We start from the raw sequence: 15,363 nt of genomic DNA, 5'->3' as shown, positions 1-15,363 counted from the left end.
CAGCTCCAGTCATTCAGCAAGAGCACATCTTCCCAGGTTTCATTGAAGGCTTCCAGCTCCCACGGTAATGGAGATTGGAACCCCTCCTGGTTATGGTGAGCTGGGAAGTAGGGACAGGGCCTACTCTGGCCAAGCCCAGCACCAGGACCCAAGCTGGTAGCCATAGCTAAATCTCAAGTGCTTCCCCAGCCACATGGCTCTGCTTTTAGCCAGGCTCATTGGGCAGTCCCAACTGGTGTAAGTGAAAAAGTAAATGGCCTGGCCAGTGTAGGTCAATGGTTGAGCATCAACCCATGAACCAAGAGGTTGCTGGTTTGATCCCTGTCAGGGCACATGCCTGGGTTGTGGGCTCGATCCCCAGTAGGGGGCGTGCAGAAGGCACCCAATCCATGATTCTCTCTCATCGTTTTTATCTTTCTATCCTTCTCTCTCCCTCTCTCTCTAAAAGAAATAAAACTTTTTTTTTTTTTTTTAAGAAAAAGCAAGTGGAAATTGGCATCTCTAGTTTAACTGAGAAGTCATGAATGGGTGGGGCCAGGTGAGCCCGGACCTGTGCCAAGAATGGAAGAGAAACTAAAATTTAATCACAGGAGATAGCCTGGTTTCTGAGAAGACCCTGTTTCTGGAGAATCTCCAGTTTAGGACTTTCTGTGGCCTTCAGCTAGCTGACTTTAGAAAGCCCCTGATTGAGGCTGAGGCAGTGGGAGGGACAGGAAACTGGAGAACTCTCAGTGGAGCAGGAACTGGGGTACCTGGGTGAGGCTGCCTGCGCAGCAGAGAATTGTTTTTGTAATTTTCTTGTCAGATCACCCAATTGTTCATGTGTAGAAAGCAACTGATACTTGTGTGTTGATTTTTATTTAATCCTGCAACTTGGCTGAATTCATTTATTCTAACAGGTGTCTTTTTTTTTTTTTTTTTAAAGAATCTTTAGGGTTTTCTACATATACAATCATTTCATCTGAGAATAGATATAATTTTACTTCTTTCCAATTTGGATGATTTTTATTTCTCTTTCTTGCCTAATTGCTCTGGCTAGGAGTGGTGAGAGTGGGCATCTCACCTTGTTCCTGATCTTAAAAGAAAAGCCTTCAGTCTTTCATCATCGAGTATGATGTTAGCTGTGGCACATACATTTTCACATATAGCCTTTATTATGTTGAGGTAATTTCCTTCTATTTCTAGTTTGTTGAGTATTTTTATCATGAAAGTATATTAAATCCTGTCAAATGTTTTTCTGCATCACTTGAGATGATCGTGGTTTTTTGTCCTTTATTCTATTAATGTGGTATATCACATGGTAGTTGACTTTGAGGCATGCTCAGATTTGGGTTTGAACTTTTTGGTAAGAATACTTCATAAAATGCTGTTTATTTCATCAGGAGGCACATGTTGCCCCATTCTCTCCCTTTGGGATATTAACAGCTTAGATCCATGATTTTTTTTTTTTTTTTTTTTTTTGTCCCATGATTTTATTGGAAGTTGCAAAATGGAGATATTCCAATTCTGGTGGTCCTTCTTTGGCAACTAGGATACTATAAAAAGAAACTTCCCTGTGTTGATGTGAATCTACACATGTGATAAAATTGCATAGAAATAAACACACACGCCCTAACCGGTTTGGCTCAGTGGATAGAGCGTCGGCCTGCGGACTGAAGGGTCCCAGGTTCGATTCCGGCCAAGGGCATGTACCTGGGTTGTCGGCACATCCCCAGTAGGGGGTGTGCAGGAGGCAGCTGATCGATGTTTCTCTCGCATCGATGTTTCTAACTCTCTATCCCTCTCCTTTCCTCTCTGTGAAAAATCAATAAAATATATTAAAAAAAAAAGAAAGAAACACACATACACACAGGAGTACATGTAAAATTGGCGTAGTTTGAACAAGGCGTATGGATTGTACCAATGGCAAGTTCCTGATTGTGATATTGTACTGGGGGAAACTGAGTGCAGGGTTCATGGGACCTTTCTGTACTATTTTTTAAAATTTATTTGAGAGAAAGAGAGAGAGAGAGAAACATCGATGTGAGAGAGAAACATGGATCAGTTGCCTCCCGCCTGGGAACCAAACCCGCAACCTGGGTATGTGCCCTGACTGGGAATTGAACCCAAGACCCTTTGGTGCATAGGATGACACTCCAACCACCTAAGCCACACAGGCCAAAGGCTTCCTGTACTTTTTTTTTTTTTTGCAACTTCCTAAAAAGCTGTTTTTTTGTGTTTTTTTTTTTTAAGTTAAAGAAACTTCCGCCAAAACCGGTTTGGCTCAGTGGATAGAGCGTCGGTCTGCGGACTGAAGGGTCCCAGGTTCGATTCCGGTCGGGGGAGTGTGCCTGGGTTGCGGGCACATCCCCAGTAAAGAGACGTGCAGGAGGCAGCTGATCGATGTTTCTCTCTCGTCGATGTTTCTAACTCTCTATCTCTCTCCCTTCCTCTCTGTAAAAAAAAAAAAAAAAGTTAAAGAAACTTCCCTCATTTACTATTTGACTACCAGTGGTATAAGAAAGGCAGGACAAATGCTTAATTCTTTCCTTTTAGTTTTACTTACAATAATGAGTTGATGCCTTTGAATCCCCCAAGAGTGACTAATTTTTAATTATTATGAACTCGTTGATTTCAGTATATTTTTTGTTTCAGTGCATTACTGTTACTGATACTCAAATTCCCCCCCCCCCCTTTTTTGTTAATTCTTACCCGAGGATATTTTTCCATTGATTTTTAGAAAGAATGGAAGGGAGGGGAGAGACACAGAGAGAGGAACATCAATGTGAGAGACACATTCTGGTCATGAGCCCTTGACCGGAATCAAACCCGTGACTCTTTAGTCCACTGAGCCAAACTGGCTACGGCTCAAATTCCCATCTTAGCCAGTAGGAACCTCCTCAAGTTGGCTCCTGAATCCTGACATGACCCTGATATCTGATTGCTTCCTGTCTGATATGAGAGGGTACTTCAGCTTCATCTTGTACATGTCCTGCCCAAGTCCTGGAATCAGATTTTTCTCCAAAGAGCCCTGAGTCCCTTCACTGTGAAATGACATTTGGAGACCATATTCTGAGCACTCAGGGGGCTGAATGCCACTGGGATGGTCACTGTTTCTAGGTGTTTTCAATGGGTGGAGGTAGGAATAGGTTGACAATTTAAAAACAACAACATACAAGATCACATTTATGCTTTAAATTAGATTTCAGGACCACAGAGTTTCCACGTAACCTCATTTGTCTTTTTCTCCCCATGCTGAGAATCCTGGTTCTCAAAGACTCCAGGGAAGCGACTACTAATTTTGATTTTGTCACCCAGGACTAAAGCTAATCCTGATTGATGTGAGGGCGTCATGGGCCTGGGATGGCCCTTGGGGACTGTCTGTTATTCACCAGAGCCGGGGCAAAGGACTGAAGTCAGAGAGCATGAGGAGCATTTGCAGGTTTGCACATTTTGCACATACGCTGAACTGGTTGCTCACTGCTCTATTAGGAAGTGAAAAATCAGGGATACAGGTGAAGCCAGGGTGGGTGGAATGTGGTTTAAATGCAGTTCCTCACTTCCCCCCCACCCCCCACCCCAGAGGGCCCAGGGTCCTGGTGTTGAGTGTGAAGCCTTTCTTCACACTTCTTCTAAGTTGTCCGCATCCTTGAGCACCACTGTTCCACAGCGTTGTTCTGCATGGTTTTATATGTACTTCGTATCCTGCATTCTTCTGCAGCTTGCTTTGAGCTGCAGATTGAGTCTGAGATTTATCTGTTAATATGTTCATTCTGGTTTTGTACATTTGTCTATCCATTCTTAACTGCTGTATAGTATTCCACTATATTATGTGTCACAGTTTATCCATTCTTGTAGTGACAATCATCTAGCTTGTGTACAACATCTTGCTATTACAGATATTCTTGTAGGTGTCTCCTAATGCATGAGTGGGTAAGAATTTCTCTAGGCCTGGCCAGTGTGGCTCAGCTGGTTGGAGCATCATCCTGTATATCAAAAAGCTGCAGGTTCAATTCCCAGTCAGGGCACATACCCAGGTTGTGGGTTCAATCCCTGATCGGGGCGCATATGGGAGTCAACCAATTGATGCTTCTCTCTCACATCAATGTTTCTCTCTGTCTCCCTCTCCCTACCTCTTTCTCTAAAATCTATATATATAAAAGCCCAAGTGACTGAACAATCGGTCAACTGGTTGCTATGACGTGCACTGACCACCAGGGGACAGACACTCAGCACACTGGATTGGGCTCCGTCCTGTCTGGATTGGACCTGCGGGGATGGGGCCAAAACTGGCTATCTGACATTCCCCAAGTGGTCCCAGATTGCAAGAGGGTGCAGGCCAGACCGAGGGACCCCACCGGTACATGAATCTGTGCACTGGGCCTGTAGTCAAAAAAAAAAAAAGTGCTGGCTGGTTTGGCTCAGTGGATAGAGTGTTGTCCTACAGACTGAAGTGTCCCGGGTTTGATTCCAGTCAAGGGCATGTACCTTGGTTGCAGGCTTGATCCCTGCCCTGGTCAGGGTGCAAATGGGAGGCAACCAATCAATGTGTCTCTCTCATATCGATGCTTCTCTCTCTTTGTCTCCCCCTTCCTTCCACTCTCTCTAAGAATCAAAGGAAAAATATCCTGGGTGAGAATTAACAACAACGAAAAATAAAGAGAAAAAGAATTTCTCTAGGGTAGGCCAGGGGTAGGTAAACTTGTTTTGTAAATGACCAGAGAGTGAATATTTTCAGCTTTGGGAGCTAAGAGGCAAAAAAAAAAAAAAAAAAAAAAAAAAAAAAAAAAAAGTAGGTACTTATTTAATTAGAGAAAACAAGCTTTAAAAAATTCAAAACTTTATTTATGGCCATTGACATTTGAATTTCATATAAATTTCATGTCATGAAATGTTATCCTTTTAAAAAATTTTCAAACCATTTGAAACTGCTGCGTCAAAGCATGGGACACTTACAGGCTTTTGATAGGTGTCCTCACATCGTCCTCCAAAAAGATTGAACCAGCTGGCCCTCCCACCAGCAAGTAGGACTTCACTTTGCCACAGTGTAAACCAACTACATTTTTGTGCGCCCCCCGCTTTTTCTTTTTGGTAAGCAAACCCCTATTTTCTTCCCCATTTGCGTCAGGGCAGCATCTGAAAACTGCCTGTGTGCAGAGGACCAGGTCCCCAGGACCAGGCTGATGCTAAAGTCCCCAGGTCCCCCCATCACTGGCCCAACTTCCTCTATACAATCTGAAGCCCCATCAAGAAGAGCAGCAAATCATTTCTCAGGAACCAGGACCTAACAAATGCTTCTCACAGCTTACATGGGGTACGACAAAAGAATAAGCCTGACCTTCCAAGTGGTCCTTAAAATAAATAACAAATCCTTCATTTTGACAAATTGCTTTTTAAAAAAATACAAGATTCTGCCCTGGCTGGGTGGCTCAGTTGGTTGGAGTATCATCCTGATACCCGAGGGTTGCGGATTTGATCCCTGGTCAGGGCACATACAAGGAGTCAACTAATGAATACGTGAATGGGTGGAACAACAGATCAATCTTTCTCTCAAAATAAAAACAAAAACCCTACATGATTCGGATTCACCTTGAGGACAAATCAAGCTTTGCAGGAGCTGTATTTGGAGAAAACGTTGAAGCCTTTGGTAAGCCAGGAACCTCACAGCTCTCCAGCAAGTAAGGAGACTTCCCTGGCTAGTGTGCCCCCTGTTCCTTAGAGCAGGGCTGGGACTGTAGAAGTGAGCACCAGGAATATGCTAACAGGCTCTTCCATGTGGCTGAAGGCCCACAGGTGACCTGCATATCCCCATTCATCCCCACACCGCACTCAAGCACTCAGCTCTCTCTCTCACCCACTTCAGGCAGGTCCTGCAGAGCAGCCTGGGAAGACACCAACTCCCATTAAGAAAGGCTAAGTTTTTTTTTTTTTTTTCCCGTCTGGGATAATGCTGGCTGGGGTGGAAAAGGATGGAAAACAGGATGGGCCAATGGGATGACTGGATCAGAGGAAATTAGAGTCTTCCTTCTTTTGACACATGGCCAGTGAAGTCCCTGAATATCTAACTCCAGCCCTAGCCAGTGTGGCTCTTTTGGTTGGAGTGTTGTCCCGTGCACCAAAGGTCTCGGGTTTAATTCTCTTCCTCTCTCCCTCTCGCTTCCCCTTTCTCTGGGATTAAGGAAAAACATATATTTGGGTGATGATTAAAAAACACACAACTCCATTTGTGTGAGAAATGGCAGAAGCTTAAATGGAAGGGGGAGTGACTGCTTTTCTCCTTTAGGCCTTTACTCTGATTGTGGTGTTTTCATTGAAAACATATGGCCTCGGGCCTTGGGAACTGGGTTCCTGGTTGAACATCTTAATGATCCTGGCTGCTGTATCAGGAACATTTCAGATTTGATTTCCTACTTACCAACCAGCAGGAGAAACAGATGCCTGCATTCTAGAGGGAATAGGGGGAGGATCTCTTTTTTTCATTTAAAGCTCTAGTCAAAGGCAGAGCATTGCTGCTGAGAGATTCCTTCTCACACTTAAATCAGGGACCAGGTCTCAGAACAGATCCACCCCAAGCCAGGCCTGCAACTTGATGGCCATGACTTGGCTGAGGAAAAGCTGGCCACCACCCTGCCCACCCTGACTCTCCTGCCAAAGCAGAAGTGGGATCCTGTCCGTGCTACCCCACTGAGGACTTTGCCAAATGTGTGGGCACCTGTGGGAATGTGGAACTGAGACCTTAGAGGCCAAGTCTTGCTGATGGCATCTCTGAAGTGGGTTTTAAGGAGAGAAGGATTCCCTTTCACCAATCTTTCTGCATTCCACTCACACAAAGGAATCTGCAGGCAAATCACAGCCTGTCTGGGCTGACTTGGGGGAGTCGGGCTGCCAACATTCTTGCCCCCTGTCCTCACAACAACCAGGGCTTGGTCAGCATTCCCACTGTGAAAAGAGGTGGCTGGCCTGCGGGGGGAGGTCTCAGTTTTGCCTCTAGGCTGAGGGTCTGAGCATCAGACTATGGAACCGAGCCACTTTCTGCCTGGCCTCTGGAGACCCAGGAAAAGCCAGCTCCTTCCCCAGCTCCACAGGGCAGGCATGCTTTCTGAATTTTCTGGCTCAACGGCCAGCTTCTCCAAAGGCACTGATTTCGCAGCCTTCACCTCACTCTAAAGTTTACCTTCTCTGCGTGCTCTATAGCTCTCCTATCCCTGGCCCAGGCCTAAAAGAAAATAAATATGCACGAAGTCAAAGTTATGCTGGATTTTTAAAATCTAGGCATTTATTACACCAAATAATAGAATTATTAAATATGCTAAAGGTAGACAGAAGCAATTTTTTATTCTCAGGCAAAGACATGTGGAAAAACCACCAGAAAAATGCCTCTCTGTGGGCGTTTGCCTGTTCCAAAGGTGACTAGCCAGCCAGCCAGACTGCTGAGGAACAGAGGCGGCCCACAGGAGATCCAGACCAGTGCTGGGACCTGCCAGGAAAGGTGCCCCATACCCCATAGCCAAGCCTTGGGGACCTTCCACCAACTCCCCCACGGACTTCTCTACCGTAGTGTCATTTTCAGGTCTCAGCTAAAAGTGGGAGGCCAGGCAGGACCCGGTGGCAAGAAGCAGTCTGAATGGAAAAGAACCTGTTTTCGTTGCTTACTCTATGAACTAAAAAAATTTTTTTCCTGGCAAGATACTGAGTTTGCAATGCGACTTCCACCTCTGAGATCGGACCCTGAGTTTTAGGGCAGAAAGTAAATTACTTGTGAGTTGGGGGATGAGAGAACAATATGATCCCTGCCTATCCCCCCACCTCATGTGGACTAAGGTCTCTCCCTCTTTGACCTCTTCTCTTACTTTTCCACTAGAAGGAAATAAGAAAATTATGCACATATTACTCCTCCAGTGGGAGTATCAGGTGGAGTAAAAGAATCCTGTTTGGCTCAAATTATTGGGTTAAGGGGGGAAATTACAAAAACGAAAATGCTTACATTTTAGCTCTGTAAAGTACAAATTTACTTTTCATGCATAAAAAGGACACCTCGTGCTTCCTGCCTGACTGGCCTTACAACTTACACTTCTGGGGAAAGGGAAGGCATCAGGGAAGGGGCCTGGCCTTGTGGGCTGGACATGAGTCCTGAAGGGCCCCAAGGTCAGTCCTTCCTGACGCCCAGGGCCATGTGCCTGAGGCAGAAGAGATGGACACATATTTGCTGCCAGCCAGGGCCCATGCTGGCCTACTGGGTCCCCACAGAGAACCAAGCACATGTACATGATGAGTTAAATCACCCAGAAGGTGCTAAGTCCCAGCTCCAGCTAGGACACTGAGCCACACATGGAAATGCCAAAACAGCCCATAGATGGGCAACGGCAAGCAGGTACGAGGCTTGTTAAATTAGGGCAGGTGAGGAGTGGATGTGAGAGTCACTAACTCCATATCATCTGGACATGATTGGCAGCTCCTTGCCCTCAGAGGCCCGGGGGCCAGGCCCATGAAGTCAGGGCGGGGTATGTGTACGAGAGAGAGTGTAAGCACTCTGTGACAGACGGGAGGAACAGGTCCTGGGGTCCCAGTGGCTGCTTGGGGATTTTAGGTGGGGATCGGATGCATGTGAATGCAGGCCACTGGGGAGGGGGTGGCAGGCTCTGGCCCGTCTCCATGCTTGGGTGAACTGGGACCCTGGCATGGAGGACAAGCGGGACTCCAAACAGTAGAGACTTGGGAAGAGGAAATGCTGATTAGCTGTGAAGGTGGCAGCAAGTAAACGGTGGGCAGACCCCATGGAGCCTAAGAAAAGGGGCCTCTGGACACATCACTTTGTTCAAGTGCATGGATTTAAACTAAATTCAGAAGTTGCTGGCCTGCCTAAGCACTGTACTGCTAGATTTGTCCTCTAGAGGGCGCTCTGACACCACAAAATAGGCCCACTCACCCCAAAACCAGCGATGCAGCTTCCAAAGGGGCTCCAAAGAAAGGCCTGTGCCTACGTGCTGGTTACCAGTGTAAACATTCACAGTATTCCCAGAGAAGGCAGTGGCTGCCTGTCACCCAGGGAGACAGCCTTCGAGGTGCCAGTCAGAGGTAAAGAAGAAAAAGGTCACTGTTTTTCTTTCTCAGGGTGTGCAAGCAACATCACAAAGGGGAGTGTGAGGTTTTCAAGGTTTCTGGGCCTGCCACGTAGGTCAGAACTGCTGATGCTGAGGCCCAAGGCACCTTGATGATGATAAGGAAACTGGCAGCTGGCTCCTCGCTCTGCGCACCCCTAGGGTCATGATGATGGCGTTAGCTGGTAATGACAGAAACTGCAGACCAGCGTTCCCCCGAGGACACCCAGTCACAGCAGCTTCCACAACAGGATTTCTCCTCACAGGCACCTGGGATGGACAGATGACTGTTTGCCTTGGCTGCAGAAGCAAAAGGAAACATTTCCCTGGACAGGTTTCCATCTAATCTGCAGGCTGGAAGTGGCGCTGCGAGCAGAGGTCTGGCTGGGTGAGGAGTGGGAGATGACATGTTTCAGAAGAAGCCAGCTGGCCTGGATGGTCCGGGTAAAGAAGGCAGCATCTTGGCTCCACCCTGCTTTCATCTTCCTGAAGAGGCTGCCAAATGCACGCACCTCAGGGCCCTTGCTGGGTGTCCATCCCAGGGACGTGGGGAGGCCCTGCTCGGTCACAGCAGCTCCTGCTCCTCGTCCTCAGAGCCAGAGGGGCCCTGGCGCACCTCCTCGTACCACTTGTTGGTGAGGGTTTTCATCTGGATGCGCCCGTGGTGGAGGTCCTGAGGCAGAATACAAGCAACCCAGAGGGTCAGGGTCAAGGAAAGGAGAGGAGCTGCTTTGTGTTGCGCGCGCGTGTGTGTGTGTGTGTGTGTGTGTGGTGGGGAGGAGGGGATAGGAGGCAGGGTACAGAGCCACAAATAATCTTAAAGTGTTAAGTAACTGAGCTAAGGTTCTTCTTTGTGGGGGTGGAGATAACAGGAGGTGTCAATCAGAAACAGGAGGAGGAGGCAGGATGGCATGATGTTAAAAAACAGTGGCTCTGGAATCAGACACACTCGGGCTCTACTCCCAGCTTGGCCTTGCACTGGCTGTGTGACCTCAGGGGGCTACCTTACCTCTCTGGGCCTCAGCTGTCAAGTGTGATAACAGCTGCATCTGCTGCATGGGTTGTTGGGAGAATGAACCGAAGCAATCATGAACACCATTTGGTGTAGTGCCTGGCTGGTAGTAAGAGCTTAAATACAGCATCGTGACTGGCAGAGGAGGGAATAGGGCTCAGAGACAAAGGGGGACTACAGCCAGGAGAACCCCACCCCAAAGGCCTGCATGGGGCTGGATGACCTGTTCAGCAAAGTAGATCCAAGCTGGTCCCCATTAAACTGCCTGTCACCCAGAGGTTGGCAGTGCTGGAAGGACGGAATAAGAGCCTGAGCCTTGGGACATTGCCTGCGGTCCTGCCATGTCTGAAATTCCTCAGCTCAGATTCAGTAGCTGATCAATGTCCTGAGTCTTATCATCCAGGAAAAGCAAACTGTGTTAGCAAGTCTATTATTAAACTAGCACTAAATCCGGTAGCAAAGGAAAAACAGCAGATGGGATCCTGGGAAGGAGAGCCAAGTGGGAGGAGGCGGCCTGGCTGCCTCTCCCCAACACAGCACGTGGGCCTTCTCTGTCCCCCACTCTTGGCCACTGCAGGTTCTGAGGGAGGAAGGCAAGAGACCCCTGGCCATGTGGCCCTGGCCTGTGTCCCACCTCCTGGGTCAGCCGCCGTGTGAAGAAGGGGTTCAGGTACTTGACATCCAACCACAGGAAGCCTTTGAGGTCCTGCCGCCTGATGTAGTGGGCTTCATACTCCTCCTCGGTGAGCTCCGACAAGTGCTCCGACTCCACTGTGTTGCCCTGAGGAGGAAGGAAGGCAGCTGAGGGTCGGCAGATGGGCTGACATCTTCCTGGAAGCCCCCACACCACCTAGCCTACCTAGCACCCCTTCACCCTGGCCACCAGTGTCCCCAACCCTAACTGCACTTTCTAATTAATGCAGTGTGTCTGTGGGTAGCAAAGGGCTTCCTGGGAGCCAGTAGGGAGGTAGGGAGGTTTGTAAAAACATGATGGATACCCAGGAATAAATCAGAATTGTGAATAAATCAGAAGTTCTGGGCTGGGGCTGGCCCTGGTTTGTAAGCTTCTGGATTTTAATGTGCAGATCAGTGCCAGGGAGTGGAGGGTGAGAGTAGTGGGAGGACAGGAGACACAGACACAATCCCAGCGGGAACCAGAGAGGAATTAAGAGAATGACTGCACATGGCGCAGAGCAGGTCTGGAAGGCAAGTAGGTCTCAGGTTCACTGATCTACTCAGCCCTGCTCCAGGCCTCTGCAGAGCCGACCATACAGGTTGTGAACAGTGTTTGCTGTTTTGCTAGAGGAGCTGCTCTCCAGCCACAGTCAGCTAACTGGGCCTCCACTGGGGCAGCTGGGGCAGGTTTGAAGGGCTTGTGAATCCATAAAATGCTGTGCCCACTTGCAGAGCTGATTTAGGAGGTCTGGGATGGGGCCCAAGAATCTGTATTCCTAACAAGTCCCCAGTGATGCTGCTGGTCCAGCCCCACCTTGGGAACCACTGGTGGAGACTGGCTGTCAAGAGTGCAGGCTCTGGAGTCTGTGTGACCTTGGCTGTGTGATTTGGCCTCTGTGCCTCAGTGCTCTCATATGCAAAATGGGCATGATGAGAGCCTCTGCTTCCTGCTGGTTATGGGTGACCTGAGACAGTTAAGGAGCCTCAAGCACAGTGCCAGTGCCACAGGACATTCCTTGAACAGCATGTACTTCCTCTGAGCAAACATCCTGCTTCTTTTAGAGCCCAGGGTGGTAAATTCACCAAGTGTGGCTGCAGGATCAGCACCTGGCAACCTGTTCGAAATGCAAATTCTTTCTAGCCCCACCCAGACCTGTAGGACCCTGGAGCCCTTCACCAATTCTGACCCCACTGAAAGGTCTCAGAACCTACACTAAAACTTTTATTAAAAACAAAGTTTGGCCCTGGCTGGATGCTCAGTTGGTTGGAGTGTCATCCCACATACCAATAAAAGGTTGCGGGTTTGATCCCAAGTTAGGTCAAGTATGGGAGGCAACTGATTGATGTTTCTCACATCAATGCCTCCCCCGCCCCCCCCCCGCCCCCTTTCTCCTTCTCTAAAATCAATAAACATATCCTCGGGTGAGGATTAAAAAACAACAACAGCCGAAACCGGTTTGGCTCAGTGGATAGAGCGTCTGCCCGCGGACTGAAAGGTCCCAGGTTCGATTCCGGTCAAGGGCATGTACCTGGGTTGTGGGCACATCCCCAGTAGGAGGTGTGCAGGAGGCAGCTAATCAATGTTTCTCTCTCATCGATGTTTCTAACTCTCTATCTCTCTCCCTTCCTCTCTGTAAAAAATCAATAAAATATATTAAAAAAAAACAAAAAAAAAACAAACAACAACAACAAAGTTGGTGAGTGGGGGTGGGGGAGAAAGACCGCTGAGAGGAGGAAGGTTGAGCAGCCCAGCATGAGGCCTCTGAAAGTTCCTTTCCAGCAGCGCAGAGACTGGAGGCCGAGATCTGCCCAGACCTAGACTTTCAGAAGGAGAAGTGGGCACAGCCCCTTCCCTGTCTCCTGGTTGAGGATCTCTGTGCCATCCAAGACTAATTCAAGTGACCGATGGCCTCGAATAAGGCAACTAGAAAAAGATGCATTTCTGGAAATTTGTGTGGGGGAATGGTGGGTGCACAGAGGTGGGAGGAGAGACTAGGGCGCCCTCTGCTCCTGTCAGAGTCTGGCTCAGCACATGGGCCTGAGGGGGACACAGGGCAGGAAAGGCATGACCACAGCTGACCTGGGAGTGGCGGCCCACAGGCAGGAGCACCGCCGGGCAGGAGGGTGGCTTGGAGGAACAGAGGTGGGCAGTGGTATGGGGGCCTCAGGTTCACTGCAGCTGAGCCCTGGGTGCCTCAGCCCCAATCAGGCCCTTGTCTGGCCTTGGTGGAGGACACCTCTCTCATGGCCCTCAAAGCCACTGTAAGCACCTTCCTCCACTCCAGCCCCAATAGGAGGCATTCAGCAGACATTGGGGAATGATAGGATTTTGAAACCTTCCAGTCCTAGGCCCCGATGGGGTGGGCGGTTCCTGGCAGGGGAGGAGTGTTGCTGGGAGAGTCTGATACAGGTCCACGCTCCCTACTCCTGACCTCCATGGCTGCACCAGGCCACGAGGTTGGCAGATGAGCCACCACAAAGAGCCAAGCTTCAGAACCTTAGTTCACCCCCTAGTCAGGTTGGGCAACTGCATGTACATGGGTGTGTGTGTAGGTGCTGAGCATCCTCAAATTGTTCTCATCTCCCCATTTCCTGCAGTCAGTGGGGACTAACCCACTAGCACCCTCTGCCCTGCTCCGGCCCACCAAGCACTAACCATCTTCTCCGTCTTGCTGAGGTTGACATCCTTCTTGTTCCGGCGACGCGCCTTGGCGTCCTCGATGTCCATGAGGCGGATGAGGGGCATGGTGCTGCCGCCCAGCAGCAGGATGGTGAAGAGCACGATGATGATGGTGGTGGTGCCGATGAGCTGCCGCTTCTCCATGGGCTCCAGGTCCAGGTGCAGGCTCAGGGCATAGGGGATGGCACCCCGCAAGCCTAGGGGGACAGTGAAGGGAGTTAGAGGACCACTGGAAGGAGGAGGAGAGGCAGCGGCATCCTGACCCAGTTCTCAGGGGACCTGGGACAGCCCAGCGTCATGGGCAGTCAAACATCCTAACAGATGCCCTGGAGAGCACAAACTCATCCTGTGAGGCTCTGGGGTGTGAGAAAGGCAGGCCACAGAGAAGGGGGGCCCAGGTGGAGGCTCACCTCAGTTCCCACTTCACAGGGGGCTTGAGCAGATCAAATGAGGTGCCCTGTCCAGGCTATGAAGCCTGTGTGTGTGTGTGTGTGTGTGTGTGTGTGTGTGTGTGTTTATCAAGCCCAACACTCACATTTTAGAAATACAACAGCTAGTGCAGACTGAGCCCTCCCTGTGTGTGAGCCAGGCCTGTGCTAAGCGCTCTGCCTGCATGACCTCATCTGCTGTTCCCCGGAAACCCTGTAAAGCAGGTCCTATTATTCTACAGACGAGGAACCGAGACTGAGGGAACAGTGTCCTCCCAGGGCCACACAGCTTGACAGGAAACAGCACAGAATGCAATTTGTCCAGTGCCTCCCAAGCAGTTCCTGGCAGCACTGGCAGCCTGGGAACCTGTATTATTTCTGGCTTGTGAACACACTTGTTTTCAAAGGGCTCTAGCCCGTGTGCCCTCTGCATGGTGTGGGCCTTTGTAAGAGGCATCTGCCCTCCACTGTTCATGCAGGATCAGACTCACCACTGAACCACATGATGAACATCATCTTCGGTGTGATTTTATGATCACGGAAGAAATTCAGAAGGTAGGAAAGAGGGAAGATATTCACTGCTCTGCCAAACAGTACAAGCACCTGTTAATGGCAACAAACCAAGTCTTAGATGGGAACTTCTGGTTCTTAATTTGAAGCTTGCTGAGGCTGACACAGGCCTGTAGCACACCCACTATAAATAGGGCATTCCCCTGGGTTATAAAAGGTGTGAATAACAAGTGCTAGTCAGAAACACGGCTGAGGTTGCCTGGTTTGTGTGTCTGGGAAAGGATAATGCTTTTTACGTCACATCTCAGTAGTCAGTAAGAGAGGACATCAGCATTGGCTTTAGTAATGACAGCAGAACAGAACCGAATGCCAAGAAGCCGTGCAGAAGTACCCAGAGATTATTTAATTTAAGGGCAATCTACCTCCTCCAAAGGTGCTCCACCATGGGACAGGGCTGTGCTAATCACTCCCAGTGGACTAGCACTGGAGGCACGGACAGGTTTCCCTGCCTCTCCCATGGGGGCCCTACTCCTCAGGGAAAGGAGGCAAGACTGAGAAGGGCCGACCCATATACCTAAACGCTACTCCCTGAGCAAAAGGAACTCACAGGTAGGTCTTAAAAGGTCACACAACCCAGCAACTTGCCATGGCTTTGGGTTCCTAACCATTTCCAAAGGCATGTTGGTCTTAACAAAATACAGCTTTAGGTTAAGTTTAAACCTTATCTAAGTGGATACTTAGAGCTACTTATTAATTTACCTCCATTTTTTAATCTTGAAAAGGATAATATACACACATTCTGTAGGCGCTAAGTTTACCCTTTTAACCAGACGGATTGAGTGTGCTTTGGAGTGTGCATGCCTTGGATGGCCAAGTTAATAATGGCTCCCAATCATCTCACATTTATATGTCAGACAATGTGCTAAGCATTTTATATGCATTATCTTGTTAAATTTAGATCCCTGCATGGTCTTATAAAGT

General features: G+C 48.9%; 1 protein-coding gene across 4 annotated transcripts in view; it reads right to left on the bottom strand.

Annotated features, from left to right (window-relative positions):
• Positions 1-5,897: 5,897 nt before the first annotated feature.
• SLC9A8 (solute carrier family 9 member A8) overlaps positions 5,898-15,363 on the bottom strand; it is a 65,253-nt gene continuing 55,787 nt past the window's right edge. For 2 of the 4 annotated variants that reach the window (XM_036322080.1, XM_036322081.1), the window contains 4 exons: positions 14,364-14,475; positions 13,421-13,641; positions 10,724-10,870; positions 5,898-9,750 (listed from right to left, as the gene is read on the bottom strand). In XM_036322080.1, coding sequence (XP_036177973.1) covers positions 9,643-9,750; positions 10,724-10,870; positions 13,421-13,641; positions 14,364-14,475 — 588 coding nt within the window. In that variant the 3' untranslated portion in view covers positions 5,898-9,642. The remainder of the gene's footprint in view (positions 9,751-10,723; positions 10,871-13,420; positions 13,642-14,363; positions 14,476-15,363) is intronic. The other 2 variants (XM_036322082.1, XM_036322084.1) reach the window with 1 other exon arrangement.

This window comes from Myotis myotis, unplaced genomic scaffold (assembly GCF_014108235.1).
Source record: "Myotis myotis isolate mMyoMyo1 unplaced genomic scaffold, mMyoMyo1.p scaffold_m19_p_9, whole genome shotgun sequence".
Lineage (NCBI taxonomy): Eukaryota > Metazoa > Chordata > Mammalia > Chiroptera > Vespertilionidae > Myotis > Myotis myotis.
This window is presented reverse-complemented; position numbering and strand designations above follow the sequence as displayed.